Source organism: Marmota marmota, unplaced genomic scaffold (genome assembly GCF_001458135.2).
Source record: "Marmota marmota marmota unplaced genomic scaffold, marMar, whole genome shotgun sequence".
NCBI lineage: Eukaryota > Metazoa > Chordata > Mammalia > Rodentia > Sciuridae > Marmota > Marmota marmota.
The window spans coordinates 4,585,755-4,601,896 of record NW_026000093.1 but is presented as its reverse complement, the minus strand read 5'-3'; the positions used below and the strand labels follow the sequence as shown (position 1 = coordinate 4,601,896).

General features: G+C 35.9%; 1 protein-coding gene across 2 annotated transcripts in view; it reads left to right on the top strand.

Annotated features, from left to right (window-relative positions):
• Nucleotides 1-16,142, top strand: part of Pxdnl (peroxidasin like) — a 488,149-nt gene that overhangs the window by 229,753 nt on the left and 242,254 nt on the right. The window contains exon 4 of one of the 2 annotated variants that reach the window (XM_048782890.1): nt 14,659-14,730. The exons of the other annotated variant lie outside the window; for it this stretch is intronic. Within the exon in view, the coding sequence (XP_048638847.1) occupies nt 14,659-14,730 (72 nt within the window). The remainder of the gene's footprint in view (nt 1-14,658; nt 14,731-16,142) is intronic. 2 annotated transcript variants of the gene reach the window in all.

Genomic DNA, 16,142 nt, shown 5'->3' with positions numbered 1-16,142 from the left:
TCTCTCTCTCTCTCCCTCTCTCTCTCTCTTTAAAAAAAAAAAAGAAATACGTTTCCAGTATTGAATGACGTATATCACAAAGGAAGAGGGTATAAAATCAATGATCTAGGCTTCCACCTAGGAAGATAAGAGCAGGAAGAGCACAACTAAGACAAATAGAAGGTGGAATGTGATGGGCTTCATTATCCAAAGTACATGTATGAAGACACGAATTGGTGTCAACATACTTTTTATATACAAACAGAGATATGAAAAATTGTGCTGTATATGTATAATAAGAAAAAAAAGAAATAATTTTTTAAAAACCCCAGAAAATTCAATAAAGTGAGAACAGGAAATAGGGAGTTTTACAGAACCAAAAACTGATTCTTAGAAAAGATGAATAAAGATGATAAAATTCCATCATTAGCCAGGCTAATGAAGAAAAAGAGAGAGAATATACAAATTACCAATATCACAAATGAAATGGGGTCATCCCTACTCAACTACAGTCATTAAAAAGATAATAAAACAGTATTATTAACAGCTATGCCCATAAATTTGATCATCTAGACAAAATAGACTGATTTCTTAAAAGGCACAATCTATGAAGTTGCACAAGATGCAACAGTCTGATTAGGACCATGTCTATTAAACAAATTGAATCAATGAATAATAACCTTCCCAAAGCAGACCCAGATGGTTCCACTGGATAGTTGAAAAAAAAAAGTGCTACCAATTCTCTACAATTTCTTTCAGAAAAATAGAAGAAGAAAAATACTTTCCAACTAATTCTCTGAGGTCAGCATCATCCTAATACCAAGACCAAAGATATTGCAAGAAACAATAACAATATTGTTTTTGAACAATATTTCTTATGAACAAAAGTACAAGAATCCTCAATAAAATATTCGCTAATCCAACCGAACAGCATACAGAAAGAATTATAAACTCCAACCAAGTAATTTTTTTCACCAGGTATGTCAGGGTAGTTCAGCATTTGAAAATCAACATAGCCAGGTACAGTGATACCCACCTGTAATCCCAGTTACTCAGGAGTCTGAGGCAGGAATACTGCAAGTTCAAGGTCAATCTGGGAAATTTAGCAAGACTCTGTCTCAAAATACAAAATGTAAAGGGTTGGCGATATGCCTCAGTGATAGAATGCCATTGGTTTCAACCTTCATTACTGCAAAATAAAAACCCCAATGAGTCAACCAACCAATAAAACAAACAAAAAAAAGGTATCAATGTAACCCATAACATCAACACCCAAGAGTAGAAACGTCTTAGGATTATATCAGGAGGTGCATATAAAGGACTTGACAAAAACTAACATCTGTTTATGACAGAAAACTCTGAGCAAACTAGGAAGAGAGAGAACATTCTTAATTATATAAAAAACATCTATCAATAAACCTCTATGATTGACATTATATTTACTGGTGGGAAATTAGTTGCTTTTCCACTAGGGTGAGGAATAAGGAAAGAAAGCCCTCTTTCTCCATCAACATTCACTATCATACCAGAGGCCGTAGCTAATCAAATAAGGGGACAATAGATGAAATGAAGCTGTCTTTGCAGATGATGTGATCAGTTATCCAGAGAAGACCAGATAATGGTCCAAGAAAAAAAAAAAAACCTTGCTAGAACTAATAAGTAATTACCAACAGCTTGATATTGGCACCAAAATAGACATGGAGACTAACGGTACAGAACAGAAACAAACCCACATAAATACAGATATCTTATACTAGACAAGGCACGATAGACATATACTGGAGAAAGATAGCCTTTTCAACAAATGGTGGTGAGAAAACTGGAAATCCATATGTAGCATATGAATTTAAACCTAGCATATGAAATTAAACCTCTATCTCTCATTCTGCACAAAAAACAACTCAAAGTGGAGTAGAGACTTAGCCATTAGAACAGAGACCCTCTGCCTAAGAGAAGAAAAAGTAGGACCAAATCTCCACCATGTTGGCATAGGGACTGACTTCCTTAACTAGACACCTAAAGCACAAGAAGTAAAATTAAGAATCAATAAATGGATGGGATCAAACTAAAAAGCTTCTTCTCAGCAAAGGAAATAATATTGTGAAGAGAAAATCTACAGAATGGGAGAAAATCTTTACCACATGTACCTCAGATAGAGCAGGACATATAAAGAACTCAAAAAACTTAACACTAATAAAACAAATAACCCAATCAATAAATGGGCTAAGGAAATGAGCAAATACTTCACAGAAGAAGAAATATAATCATTCAACAAACATGAAAATAATGTTTATCATTGATAGTGATTATAGAAATGCAAATCAAAACTACTCTTAAGATTTCATCTCACTCCAGTCAGAATGACAATTATCAAGAATACAAGTAACAAAAGTGTTGGCCAGGATGTGGGGGGAAAAATACACTCACACATTACTGGTGGGACTGAAAATTGGTGCAACTACCAAGGAAAGAAGTCTGGAGATTCCTCAGAAAACTTGGATGGAACCAACATTTGACCCAGTCATTCCTCTCCTAGGTTTATACCCAAAGACCTAAAATCAGCATACTACAGGGACACAGCCACCTCAATGTTTATAGCAGCTCAATTCACAATAGCTAAACTATGGAACCAACCTAGGTGCCCTTCAACAGATGAATGGTTAAAGAAAATGTGGTACAGATACACAATAGAATTTTGCTCAGACTTAAAGAAGAATGAAATTATGGCATTTGCTGGTAAACGGATGGAGTTGGAGAATATCATGCTAAGTGAAATAAGCCAAACCCCAAAACCAAGCTGAATGTTTTGTCTGATAAGCAGATGCTAATCCATAATGTGGGTGGGGAGTAGGGAAGAATGATGGAGTTTTGGGTTGTGCAGATGGGAATGAGGAGAGGGGATGGGGTGTGGGGATGGGAAGGATAGTGGAACGAGATGGACATTATTACCGTGTATACATGTATGATTATACTACTGGTGTTACTCTGCACCATGTTCAGCCAGAGGAATGAGAAGTTGTGCTCCATTTGTGTACAGTCTGTCAAAATGCATTCTACTGTCAGGTATAACTAATTAGAACAAATTAAAATAAGTAATTACAGCAAGATCTGCCAAGATCCTAGGTTAATACACTAAAGCTAATTGTATATTAGTATACATTGTATATTAGTATATATTAAAAATACACTAAAGTTAATTGCTTCTATATGTACAGAATTTCACCAATGGTTTTAACATCCATTAAAAATATTGCTTTTATATTACGTTGCAAAATTATGATTTTTCGAATTTTATTACTTTCTACATTTATTAGCTGTCAGTCTACTGAAAAGAAGAATTTTTAAAAATTCCCTGCCATATGTTTCTCTTTCTCTTTTATCTCTATGGACTCATAGAACATGAAAAATTCTACGCATTATAATCAGATACCTCATCATTCATTCTGATTCTCCAGTAGCCCCAACTTAGCCAGTAGAAGACCCTTCAGCCTTTGTCTTTTTGACATGATCCCATTAGACTTTGAGTGCATTTTGTCAAACAATATAATAGATTTTTTTCTACTTTGGACTTAGAAGCAGATATTTCTTCAAAGATCTTAATTTCTTTTAATGAAAAATATTACCTTGAAATAAAATCTGAATAGTGGGTATTCTTATTACACTGGGAAGTTATCAACTAAGTTCTTCTAGAGAATAGACATGAGACCTTTTTTTAATTTTATGTACTTAGACATCATTCTTTCATGACTTCCCTACTCTGAATTAACAACATATATTTCACATTTTCAAGTTCTTTTGTGTTTTCATTTTCACACATATTATCATTTTATCTATAAATATATATGATTCATTTTCACATTATGTTATTATTTTTTGTTCTGCATGGGCTTTTGAGGTATAAAGTTAAGTTATTCTTCAATGCATTTTAAAATATTATTAAAGTGAACATGACCCCATCTAAGACTGAGTAAGATGTACAAGTTTCTGCTGCTTACTGTGCATATTTTCCCATGCAAACATGAATACACAGTAAACACAAGAATATAAAATGGAATGTCTGATAGGTGTGACTACGTCAGTTTACATATTAAGTAGTGTAAAATATAATTTTATTTTCTTATAACCCATTTCCTATTTTGAACTTCATTTCACATGATGATAGAAAATTATTGTTTCAAGTCCAGTTTGGGTAAATTTATCATTTGGAATAGTCAATACAGATTCTTCTTTTCTTCTATTCAATCTAGGCTGCTGTTAGGGACTGATTGTTGATGGCCGCTCATCCCTCTCCCCAAGTTAATATGTTGAAGCTCTACCCTCAATGTGATGGTATTTAGGATTGGGGTCTTTGAGAAGTGATTAGATTTACATAAGTTCCTGAGGGTGAGTGCCATGCTGCAGGTAGTACTCTCTTAAAAACTGACACCAGAGCTTGTTTTCTTTCTGCCATGTGAAGTCAGAGCAAAAAGGTGGCCCTCTGGAAGACAGGAAAAGAGCCCTCACCAGAGACTGAACCCTGCCAGAATTGATCATGGCTTCCCAGCCTCTGAAGTATGAGAAAATAAATTTATTATTTAAATAATACAGTCTGTAATATTTTATTATAGTAATCTGAGCTAAGATGCTTCCATGATGCTTCATGAGACATCTAACTGCTGCAATGGAGATATTAGATTTTCTCATTCTGTGAGGTGGAGCACGATTCTACGGAGTCCTTAAGTGTGTTCATGTAAAGGTGCTGGCCTTTTGTGAGATCAGAGCAGTTTCTTTTTGGCCACAGTGTTTTAAGTGCCAAATAACCCTCTACTGTGATATATCTTTATTACAACTTCAATTCACTTCCAGGTCCCATGACTCTTGGTGATATATACATCTACTACCAGGCACTGGAAAGACATTTGTCTCTTTCCAGTCACACTGAAGAACTTAGGGACGTATTAGGGCAACTGTTGCCTTGGTGCTCCTTGTAGCTATAGGCAGCTCTATTTCCCCATGGTAGATTGGGAACCAATCTGTAGCATGTGACATCTTCCAGAGCAACCTTCAAGAAACAGGGGCACAGATATCCTCTGTTCTCAGATCCATCCTCTATTCTGAGTTTTTATCATTCTTTCCTTGGGACTAATTCTGTGGTTGGTTGGAAAAGTTTAGGTTTTTCTTTTCATTGCTCTTTTCTATATAAGAGTCCTTGGCCCATGTATTAGCCAGCTTTTGTATCACTGTGATAAAAACACCTTCTTTTCTAAGAGCAACTTAGAGAAGGGAAAGTTTATTTGGAACTCATGGTTTCAGAGGTCTCAGTTCATAGATGGCTGACTTCATTGCTTTGGGCCCAAGGAGAGGCAGCTCTTCATGGGGAAGGGCCCAGCTCCTGTGGGGTCAGAAAGCAGAGGGAGGAGGCACTGCAGGGTGTATTAACCTTTCCAGGACATGCCTCCAGGGACAGACTTTCAGACATGTCCCAACTGCCTACAGTAACCACCCAATCAGTCCATTTAAACTAGGCTGAATTACGACTCTCATAATCCAATCATTGAGCCTCTAATACCCTGTATTATCACAGGAGTGTTTGGGGGACACTTCATTTCTAAACCATAACAGTCCAATAGCCCATTAGTTTTTTTTTAATATCCATTGGAAGAATGGAGAGAAAAAGTTAATTTACCAAGCATTTCTCAAAAATTTCAATGTCTAACCAAGATTATTACTTTTTGAGACTGAATACCCCCAATTTTGATGTTTGTTTTCTGTGGCTATTTTCTGTGTCTAACTATTGTTGTAGCTAAAATATTACATGTTTAATTGTCTGGGCTTAGGGAAAGAATCATGCATGGAGTTAAAAAAATAAATTGGTTAACAAATTCTAGTTATGGTTAAAATCAAATGACAAAATATTTCATACATTTTAATGAAAATGAATATAAAACAGAAAATTTTTAAAGTAACATTAGTTCCCAAGGTAAAGAGAATACAGATGAATTTATTTTTCAGATTTACACATTTTATAAATAAATTTGTACTCATTGTAAAAATATATAAGTAATAGATTAATGCATAATTATTTTCAAAAATTTTGAAAATTTAGAAAAGTACAAAAAGGATAGTGAAATTATGCTAAACTTTATACTTGTCACCTCTGTATATAATTTTATCTTTATTTAAACCCATATGTTTTATATAATTATGATTAAATTCTCTATACTTTAAATTTATTTAAAAATTACAGTTGTGGTGAAAACCACAAGCATTAATATAGTATCTTACCATTTCTAAATGTACAATTCAGTTGTATTTAGTATGTTTACCTTGTGGTGCAGTCTGAAGAATTTTTTTGTCTTACAAAACTGAATATTTATTGAGGAATAACTCCAGTTTCCTTTTTCTTTATTCCTTGGCAATCACCATTCTACTTTCTGTCATCATGAGTTTACTCTAGACACCTCAAATAAGTGACATCCTACAGTGTTTGTTCCCTTCTGACTGGCTCATTTCACTAACTATAATATCTTTGAAATTCATCCATATTATAGCATTTTCTTCCTTTTTTATGGCTGGATAATTTTCTGTTGCATGTATATATCACACTTTTTTTCCTCATGCATTCGTCCATGAATGGATACTTGGGTTGCTTCTATTTCTTAGCCATGTGATTTTTGTTGGTGTGAACAGGGGTGTGTAAATATCCCTTTGTGATCCTGCCTTCAAGTTTTTTTTTGATTTATAATCAGAAGTGCAATAATTGTATCATTTGAATTCTATTTTATATTTTTAAGAAACATCCAGACTCTATAGAGGCTTCATTACTTTACATTCCTAACCTAAAGGATTCCTATTTCTCTCTGTACTTGCCAACACTTGCTATTTTGATTTTTTTTTCTATTTCCACATTTTTATATTGGTGCATTCTAGTTATACATAATGATTGGATTTGTTGTTACATATTCATACACGCACAAAACATACATTATCATTTGACCACTATCACTCCTAACACTTCCCTATGTCCACCCTTTCTCCCATCCTTAGTCTCTTTCTTCCAGTGATCTCTGTTTAATTTTCCTGATATCTCTGCCCTTCCAACTTTCTTTTTCTTTTTTCTCTCTAGATTCCACATATGAGATAAAACATATGACCCTTGACCTTCTGAGTTTGGTTCATTTCATTTAACATAATAATCTCAAGTTCCATCCATTTTCCTGCAAATGACATGATTTCATTCTTCTTTATGGCTGAATAAAGCTCCATTGTGTATGTATATCACATTTTCTTTATCTCTTTATCCATTGATAGACACTTAGGCTGGTGCCATAGTTTGGTTATTGTGAATTGTGCTTCCATAAACATGGGCATGCATGCATCACCATAGTATGATGACTTTTAAGTCTTTAGGATAAATACTGAGGTATGGTATAGCTAGGCCACATGGTGGTTCCATGTCTAGTCTTTTGAGGAAACTTCATGGTGATTTCCATAGTGGTTATACAAATTTACCATCCCACTAACAGTATAAAAGTGTCCCTTTCTCTCCACATCATCTCCAACGTTTATCACTGTTTGCATTCTTGATGACTGTCATTCTGACTGGTATGAAGTAAAATATTAGTGTGGTTTTGATTTGCCCTTTCCTAATTGCTAATGATGTTGAAGATTTTTTCATATATTTATTGGTCATTTTTATTTTTTATTTTGAGAATTGTCTTCTTGTATTCTTCCAAATGAATTATAAAACTGTTTCTACTAAATCCATGAAGAATATTATTGACATTTTGATGGAGGATTGCTTTGGATCTGTATATTGCTTTTGGTAGTAAGGCCATTTTAACAATATTAGTTCTTCCTATGCTCATGGGAGGTTTTGCCATCTTCTGAGGTCTTTCTTTCTCCAATGCTCTATAGTTTTCATTGTAGAGGTCTTTCACCTCCATGGTTAGATTTATTAGTAGGTTTTTTTTAAGGCTATTGTGAATAGGATATTTTTCCTGATCTCTTTCTCAGCAGATACATTATTGGTATATAGGAAAGGTATTGATTTTTGTTATGTTGATTTTGTAACCTGCTACTTTATTAAATTTATTTGCTCTTCAAGACTTTTGATGGACTTTTTCTGATTTTCTAAGTATAGCATCATATCATCTGAAGATAATGATAATTTGTCTTCCTTTCTCATTTTTGTCTCTTTATTTACTTTTCTTGCCTAGTTGCTCTAGAATTTTTAGCACTATATTAAATAGAAGTGATGAGAGTGGATATCCTTGTCCTATTCTAGACTTGAAAAGAAATGTTTTCAGTGTTTCCCCATTTACAATGAGGTTGGCTTTGCATTTTTCAGATATAGCCTTTATGATGTTGAGGTAGGTTCCTTTTATCCATACTTCTATCCATAATTTCTTCAGTGTTTTTATTATGAATGAGTCCTGTATTTTGTCAAAGGCCTTCTCTGCATCTATTGGGATGACTAAATGATTTATATTCTTAATTCTATTTATGTGATAATTACTTTTCTAATTTGTGTATGTTAAACCATCCCTGCATCTGTGGGATAAAAATCTTTGTCATGATGTACAATCTTCTTAATATGTTGTTGAACATAATTTGCTAATATTTTATTGAGGATTTTTGCACCTAGGTTCATCAAGGATATTGTTCTGGAATTTTCTTTCCTTGATGTATCCTTGTCTGGTTTTGATATAAGTGTGATACTGACTTCATAGAACAAATTTGGAAGTGTTCCATCCCTTTCTATTTCATGGAATAATTTGAGGTGTATTGGCATTAGTTCTTCATTAAAGATCTGCTAGAATTCAGCTGAGAATCCATTTGTTCCTGGGCTTTTCTTTATTGAAAGATTTTTTTATTACTGCTTCCAACATTTTTTAAAAATGTACTAGTCTGTTTAAGTTTTCAAATCCTCTTGATTCAATCTTGGCAGATTATATGTGTCTACAAATGTATCAATTTCTTCTAAATTTTTCAATTTATTGGAATATCAATTTTCAAAATAGTTCTTAATGGTCCACTGGATTTCTATAATGTCTCTAGTGATTTATCCTTTTTCATTTCTAATTTTATTAATTTTGATTTTCTCTTTTCTTCTGGTCAGCCTCAGAGTTTGTCAATAGTGTTTATCTTTTCAAAGAATCAACTGTTTAACTGATCCTTTGTATTTTTTAATTCTCAATTTCATTGATTTCAACTCTGATTTTACTTATTTCTTTCCTTCTACTGGTTTTAGTAGTGGTTTGTTTTTCTTTTTCAAGGAATTTGACATGTATCATTAGTTTGTTTATTTGGGATCTTCCTGATTTTCTTATGTAGGAACTCATAGCTATGAACCATTCAAATGGTATTTCAATTTCCATCCTTTCACTTTTAAACCATGGTGGCTGTCTTTGCATGTAAAGTGTGTCTCTTGCAAACAACACATAGTTAGGTCTTGTTTTTTCATCTATCCTGCTAGCTTATAACTTTTAATTGAAGAATTAAGTCCATTTACATTTAATGTTATTATAGAGAAATGTTTAGTAATTCTTGCCATTTTGATTTATTTATCATGTTTAGTTTGGTCCTGTTTCTCATTTGCTTAGCTAGTCACTCATTTGTAAACTCTGGGGCTTGGTTTTTATTTCTTCTCTGTGAAGTATTTCTTTAGGTAAATTTTGTTATGCCAGGCTTAGAAGGTGTGAATTCTTAGTTTCTGCTTATTTTGGAAGGTTTTTATTTTTTCTTTGATTTTGATGGATAGCTTTTCTGGAGATAACAATCTTGGTAGATAGTTATTTTCCTTCAGGAGTTGGAACATATCATTCCAAGTCCTCCTGCCTTACAGAGTTCGTACTAAAAAATCACAAGTGATTTTGGTTGATTTGCCTTGAAATGTGACCTGATTTTTTTCTCTTGAGGCTTTTAAGATTCTATCCTTGTTTTATATGTTAGGCATTTTAATTATATCATGGAGAGGTTCTTTTTGATTTGTCTATTTGCGGGCTTTGAATGCTTCCTGTATCTGTATGTTCATCTCATTCTGTACTGCCTTCCTTAATTCATTTAGTTGTTTTTCTGTGTTATTTTGGCCATTTTTTAAAACCATTCTTTTGAATTATTTACTGGTATTTCATCCATTTAAATAATTTTAGCATTGGCTGATGGTGAATTTTGAACATTAGGAGGTGTCATGTCCCCTTGTTTTTTTCATTTTTCTTGTATTTCTGTGTATTATTCATCTATTGAGAGGGATTTTTCTTCCACTCTTACATGTGGGTCTTTTTAGACCCAACTTTTACTTGCCAAAATGTCCTATGGTGTTCTAGATTGAGACCCCTCATAGGTGTCATATCCACAGACTTTGGTTAATTCTCTCCATTTTTCTGTAGTAGCTGATGTCCATGAGTGGACCTAAGAGCTTACCTCTCTATGTTTCTGCCTGGGGCCTGGTAGTTAGTTTGGAATTTTGTCTTTTTATTCTTTGTATTAATGTACAGTTGAAGATTGAGTGTTGCTACTTTATGTGTGGAGCAAGGTGCTCTGTCCTTTAAGTTTAGTTCAGCAACAGAGTTTCTACCTTCTGAACTAAAAGTGTCCCTGTAAGTTCCCAACCTCACAGAATGGGGGAAATAAACAATACCAACAACTGATGCAAACATTATATAAGCATTAAAATAAATACCTGCTTTCTACTATGGGATCTACAATGTTAATTACCACAGGAAAAAAAAAAACAGAAATTGCCAACAGCAATAAACAATAACCATAAGGTAGATCTGGCATTAAAGCAAACAATAGGTGTCAAATATATTATCTACAGCAGTAATAATTGCAACTGCATTAATGGTGGAGACAGGAATTAGATAAACCAATTAGTTCTAAAATATGGTAAAAACACAGTTAATTAAGAGAAAAGAAAATATGATAGGGTGGTAGAAGAGAGTTTACCATCTCAAAAAGTGAACAGAGAGAATGCAAAAGAGATGCAGCAGGTGAAGGTTGTACGAAAAAAGGAGAAAAAAATAGGAAAAATAGTAAATGGAGAGAGAAGAACAAGAGAATTTGGCTATTAGTGTGAGAAGAAAGGACAGAAAGAGAAATAAGAGAAACAAAGAAAAACAAAACAACAAAACCAAAATAAACCAAAATCCCAACCCTCAAAAGAAGAAGATGGAAAAATAACTACATTAAAACTCCTAAAATTGAGGAAAAAATATGCATACCCTTTATATATATTCATGCACCAATCACCACAGCAAGGAACAAGAAGGAGGAGGAGGAGGAGGAGGAGGAGGAGGAGAAAAGGAGGAAGAGATTCTTAGTGAAAAATGAAGAAATCGTCTCCACTGAGGTGGTCAAAATAGTAAATGAGAATGGATTTCAATGCCTATGTCCAACTATCTTTTCCATTCTTTCTTGAGTGTTATAATTTGGATGTGAGGTGTCCCCCAAAAGCTCACTTGTGTGAGACAATGCATGAAGATTTGGAGGAGAAATGATCGCATCACAGCCTTAACCTAATCAGTGGATTAATTTCTGATGGGATTAACTGAGTGGTAACTGGAGGTAGATGGGGAGTGGCTAGAGGAAGTGGCTCATTGGGGCCGTGGCTATGGGGTATATATTTGTATCTGGCAAGTGGAGTCTCTCCCTCCCTCTCCTCTCCCCTCTCTTCCCCCTTCCCTCCCCTCTCCTCCCTCTTCCCCTCTCACCATCATCATGTGAGCTGTTTCCCTCCCCCACACTCATCCTCCATGATATCCTGCCTCACCTGGAGCCCCATGGAATGAAGCCAACATTCTATGGACTAAGACCACTGAAACTTTGAGCTCTTAAATAAACTTTTCTTCCTCATACAATTATGCTGGTTGGGTCCTTTAGTCACAGCAGTGAAATAGCTGACTAAACATTGGGCTATGTACTAGGGGAGAGAAAAAGGGGGAGAAACTGAGCAAGGGATGGAGGTTGTAAACCCCTTCCTCTGTTTGTGTTGCTCACTGAGCTGCCAGTCGGAATGACCTAAGACTGAACTGGTTGAAATAGCTTTCAGCTTCCCTTCTCACCAGTATCAGGTAGGATGGAATGGGAAGGACTGTCAGTTGGAGTTTGTCTGCACACATCAGATCAATGCACTTCCAGGGTGGGTCTGCTGCAGAATTCTGGTGGATGGAACTTGGGTCTAATCAGGCCTCAGGGGCTTTGTTGGGTGGGGTCTGCTCTGGAGAAATTGGATCAGTGCACCTTAGGGCACCCCTTGGGCCTGGCAGTTGCCAATATCTGTCAGGAGAGCCTTCCAAGAATTCTATTCACAGGGGAGGGGGCAGGAGGGCCAATCTTCCACCTCACCGCCCATGAGCACAGCCTTCCCAGGTTTAGCCCCTGACTGTATTCACAACTCCCTCTTCAGATTCCTGACCCTCTTCAACTGGTCATGTGAGATGTCATACTCAAAAGAAAAGCAACTTGGATTTCCCTTCCTTTTTTCTGTGTCACATTCTACAGAGCTGCATGGTAGACACTTGCTGGGACTCTGTGGTAGTGTTTTCTCCTCTCTTCTCTCTCCCACAGCTGCAGCTGCAGTGTGGCCTCCCCCAGATGGCCCACCTCAGTTCTTCACTGCCTGTTGAGAAATGCAAAGTGCTTTTAAACACCAATTCATAGTGCAAAGTCTGGATCAACTAAGTTCAGCTTTTTTTTCTGATTGCATGTTTTTCTGTACCAAATCTGCCCATAGTGCTTCTCGGTGTGTTATCCCCTCTCACTGTGGTGAACCAGGGCTGCTACTGCTATTGCTGCTACAACCCACTTGGCTCCAATGTACTCTTTATTCTTTGTTCAATGTACCCAAATTTCTGAGTCAGTAAAATACTCTGACTGTCCAGTAGTAAATTTTAGTGAAGTCCCTCTCTCTCCTACCTTGCTAAGATGCAATATTCCTGCTGCTTGGATCCCAAGCTATGGAGCAAAGAAGGATGCAGACTTCCTCTCTTGTTTTGCTTTTCTTAAAAAATGTAATCATCCTGGTGGGTGAGGTGATATCGCATTGTGATTTTCATTTGCATTTCAATGCAATTTACAATCTGCTTGAAATAACATTGTTCTAGAAAATTCTATTATCATTTTTGTGACTTTGGGTCTTAGCTGGATTTGTCAAAGAAAATCAGAGCTAGATAGAAGTTAAAGTTGTGAAGGCATATTTTATTTGAGATTATTGCCATAGGGAAAGAGAGACCTGAGGGTAGAAAAGGCTGCATTCCATATATACCAGGAGATTTATAAGCCAAGGAGAAGAATATCAGTGGGTAGAAAATTGCTGAGAGGAGACAGAATTTTGGGAGTATTTCTGTCTAGCTGAACCAACCAACCTAACAGGATTCCTGCTGAAGGCAGGCCAGACTGACCAGATATCAGTCATGGGGCAGTGAAGAATTATGATAAATAATTATGATCAAATATTGAGGTGGTCAGATGGTGAGGGTGGAAAATTCTTGCTAAACTACCTTTGCAGAGTTATTTTTTAAAAATGAATTCTGTAAGGAAATGTACACATTGGCATAGGAGAAGAAACTTGATTAAGTTTGGCAGAGCTAAGAATCTTTGATCTTTCATAGTATCAAATAATACCATGGGAAAAAATCTCCAGTTAGACATAAATCCACATTAGTCACTCTACTCTGATAAACTTCTTGGGATTCTAACCTCTGGGAAGAGACATCAGATTGGAATTTCCAAAGCTTCACCGAACAGTTTTTTTTTTTTTTTTTAAAAGCATTCTTTTCATTTTCAGCCAGAATGGTGATTTCTATGCCATCTAAGTCAATCAGGACTGCAGTGTACTATAGTAGAATCACCCACCCAAGAGCATTGGATTTGTGGGTAGGATGTGGAAAGGGCTTTTCAACCAAACAGCAGGCAAAGGCCATCCACAGTACACAAAGGCACATTCTAAAAGCACTTGGAGGAAAGATTCAGAAATTCTGATTGCCTCAAACCCAGATGGGCACATGGCGTACAAATGACCCAGGATTTCATTTTGTGATAATCTCAAAGATCATAGAGATGAAATAACTTTGTAATCCTGTGGTTGAATCCAAACAACATAGAAAGTCCTCACATGTCACATACATGGCTTCCATCATATATTTGCCTAAGGTTAGTTCTACATCATATTTGTAAATCTGCAATATGCTTTCCTGTGGATTTTCAGTGCCAGTCACAGGAGGACCAAAATATATCTTATGGATCTGTTAAGATGTTTTTTTATCCCATTAAGATGATTCATATGGTGATATTTGCCAGCTTTGCAAAAAATATAACTCTCAAGTGAATATATTCAGTTTCACAGAGTAGATTTTTAAAATTGTTTATAGTCAAACTTTTTTCATAGAAAAGTTGCTACTCAGTAACATATGATCTCTTAGTCAGAATTTCTTCATGGTCACTTTAAATTTCTTAATATTTTGGACCAAGGAGACCTTTGAGAATTCGATGAGAGCCTTGGCATTTTCTTACCAAATTAAGATATTTAAATGAAACCACAGTTTTCCATATTTTCTTTAGGGAATCAGTGAACACCCCCCCCCACACACACACGCACAGTCCTTAGATCCAATGACTTTAGTTTAAAACTGTTGATCCAAACCATGATATATGTACAAATTTTTCAGTTTAAAGTGATTTTATATTTGTATTTTTCAGGTACCTGTACAAGAATGAAATTAATGAACTAGATAAGCAAACGTTTAAAGGACTCGTATCCTTGGAACAGCTGTAAGTAATAGAAATGTTCTAATTGAATCACTGGTGGTTATGGTTCAACTAGAAAACATTTTAAAATGCAATCGTGTGACAGTTGAACAATTATTTCAAGCTTTGTCATGAAGTTTGAATGCCTGAATATTCAGTCATCACTTGGATAAAAATCAGAACATATGATTGAGTTGGCCTGAAGGCAGGGAAATAGACAACTCAGTTAGGATCTCAACTTCTACATTTATTTGTTGCAGGACTTTGGGAAAGTTACTTTCCCTAAGCCTCTGTTTCTGAATCTCTGAAATGCAGATATTTCTGCTGTGATTTGATTAAGCTTACCATGCAAACAGACAAGTTTATGACTTGCCACAAAATAGTCATTTTGCAAAAGTTATAGTTGTCCTTTTACTTAATTTATGAAATAAGTTCCAAATTTTAACTGATGTAGTAATGCCAAGAACATGAGATACAACTTCTCATTTTACAGATGATACAATCAAATCCAATGTTAATTAAATGACTTGCCCCAAATTAAAAGTCTGTGACATGATTACAACTCAGACTTGACTTCTACCTTAGGGCACTTTTCAGCATTTGATGTCTCATATAAACCTCACATTCACCTGTCAGAATTTCAATGTGAAATATGAATTCATCAATATAAAAAAGTTATATTATCTACTCACAGTGCTATTGAACTGCAACTTGATGTTTTATTCAGAGATTTCTCTCAGTTGTACGTGTATGCAATACAGATTCTAATTAGACATTTGAAGAGATTTCCCCCCACTGATGACAAGTGGTGGATATTTTTTAAACTCAGGTATGTAGAATGTGTCCTAGTTTTTAGTTGTTAGTAAATTCCTTTGTATCAGAAGTGTTTGACTCCCAACTTTGTTTTCATTTTCATTGTGGTTTCTTAATTTCAAAAACCTATTTGCGGGAGAAGGAAGATGGCGGCGAGGGGAGTGCATTGCCCCCGTGTGCTGCTTCACTGTGTGGGAGTATGACAAGTCAGGACGGCTAAAGGATATCTTGTTAGGAATTTCCAGCAATAGTGGGGTGCTCTGGAACCTGGAGGAAGGATTTCCATCGCACGAGGATCAGCTACGGGGACTCAAACTCGAGAGGTTTGTCGCACGGAGGGTAACACTGCTTATTCAGCAAATCGCCCCGCAGCTAGAGTCTGCAGCGCGCGCTGGGATAGAGACGCAGGGTTACAGTGCTGCAGTTTCTGCCAGCCGCGCAAGCATCGTACTCAGGGCTGAATTCTGGGTTCGAGACGGGGGAAGGAAGCGGTCCATCTCGGTTCTCCACACCGGTCAGACCACAGAGGAGGCCAGCAGCCACCATGTTGGTAAACTGACGTCACCTCCCCTGTTTTCGACTGACTGCAGCTCATTCAGCCATAGATCAGGTAATTTCAGGCT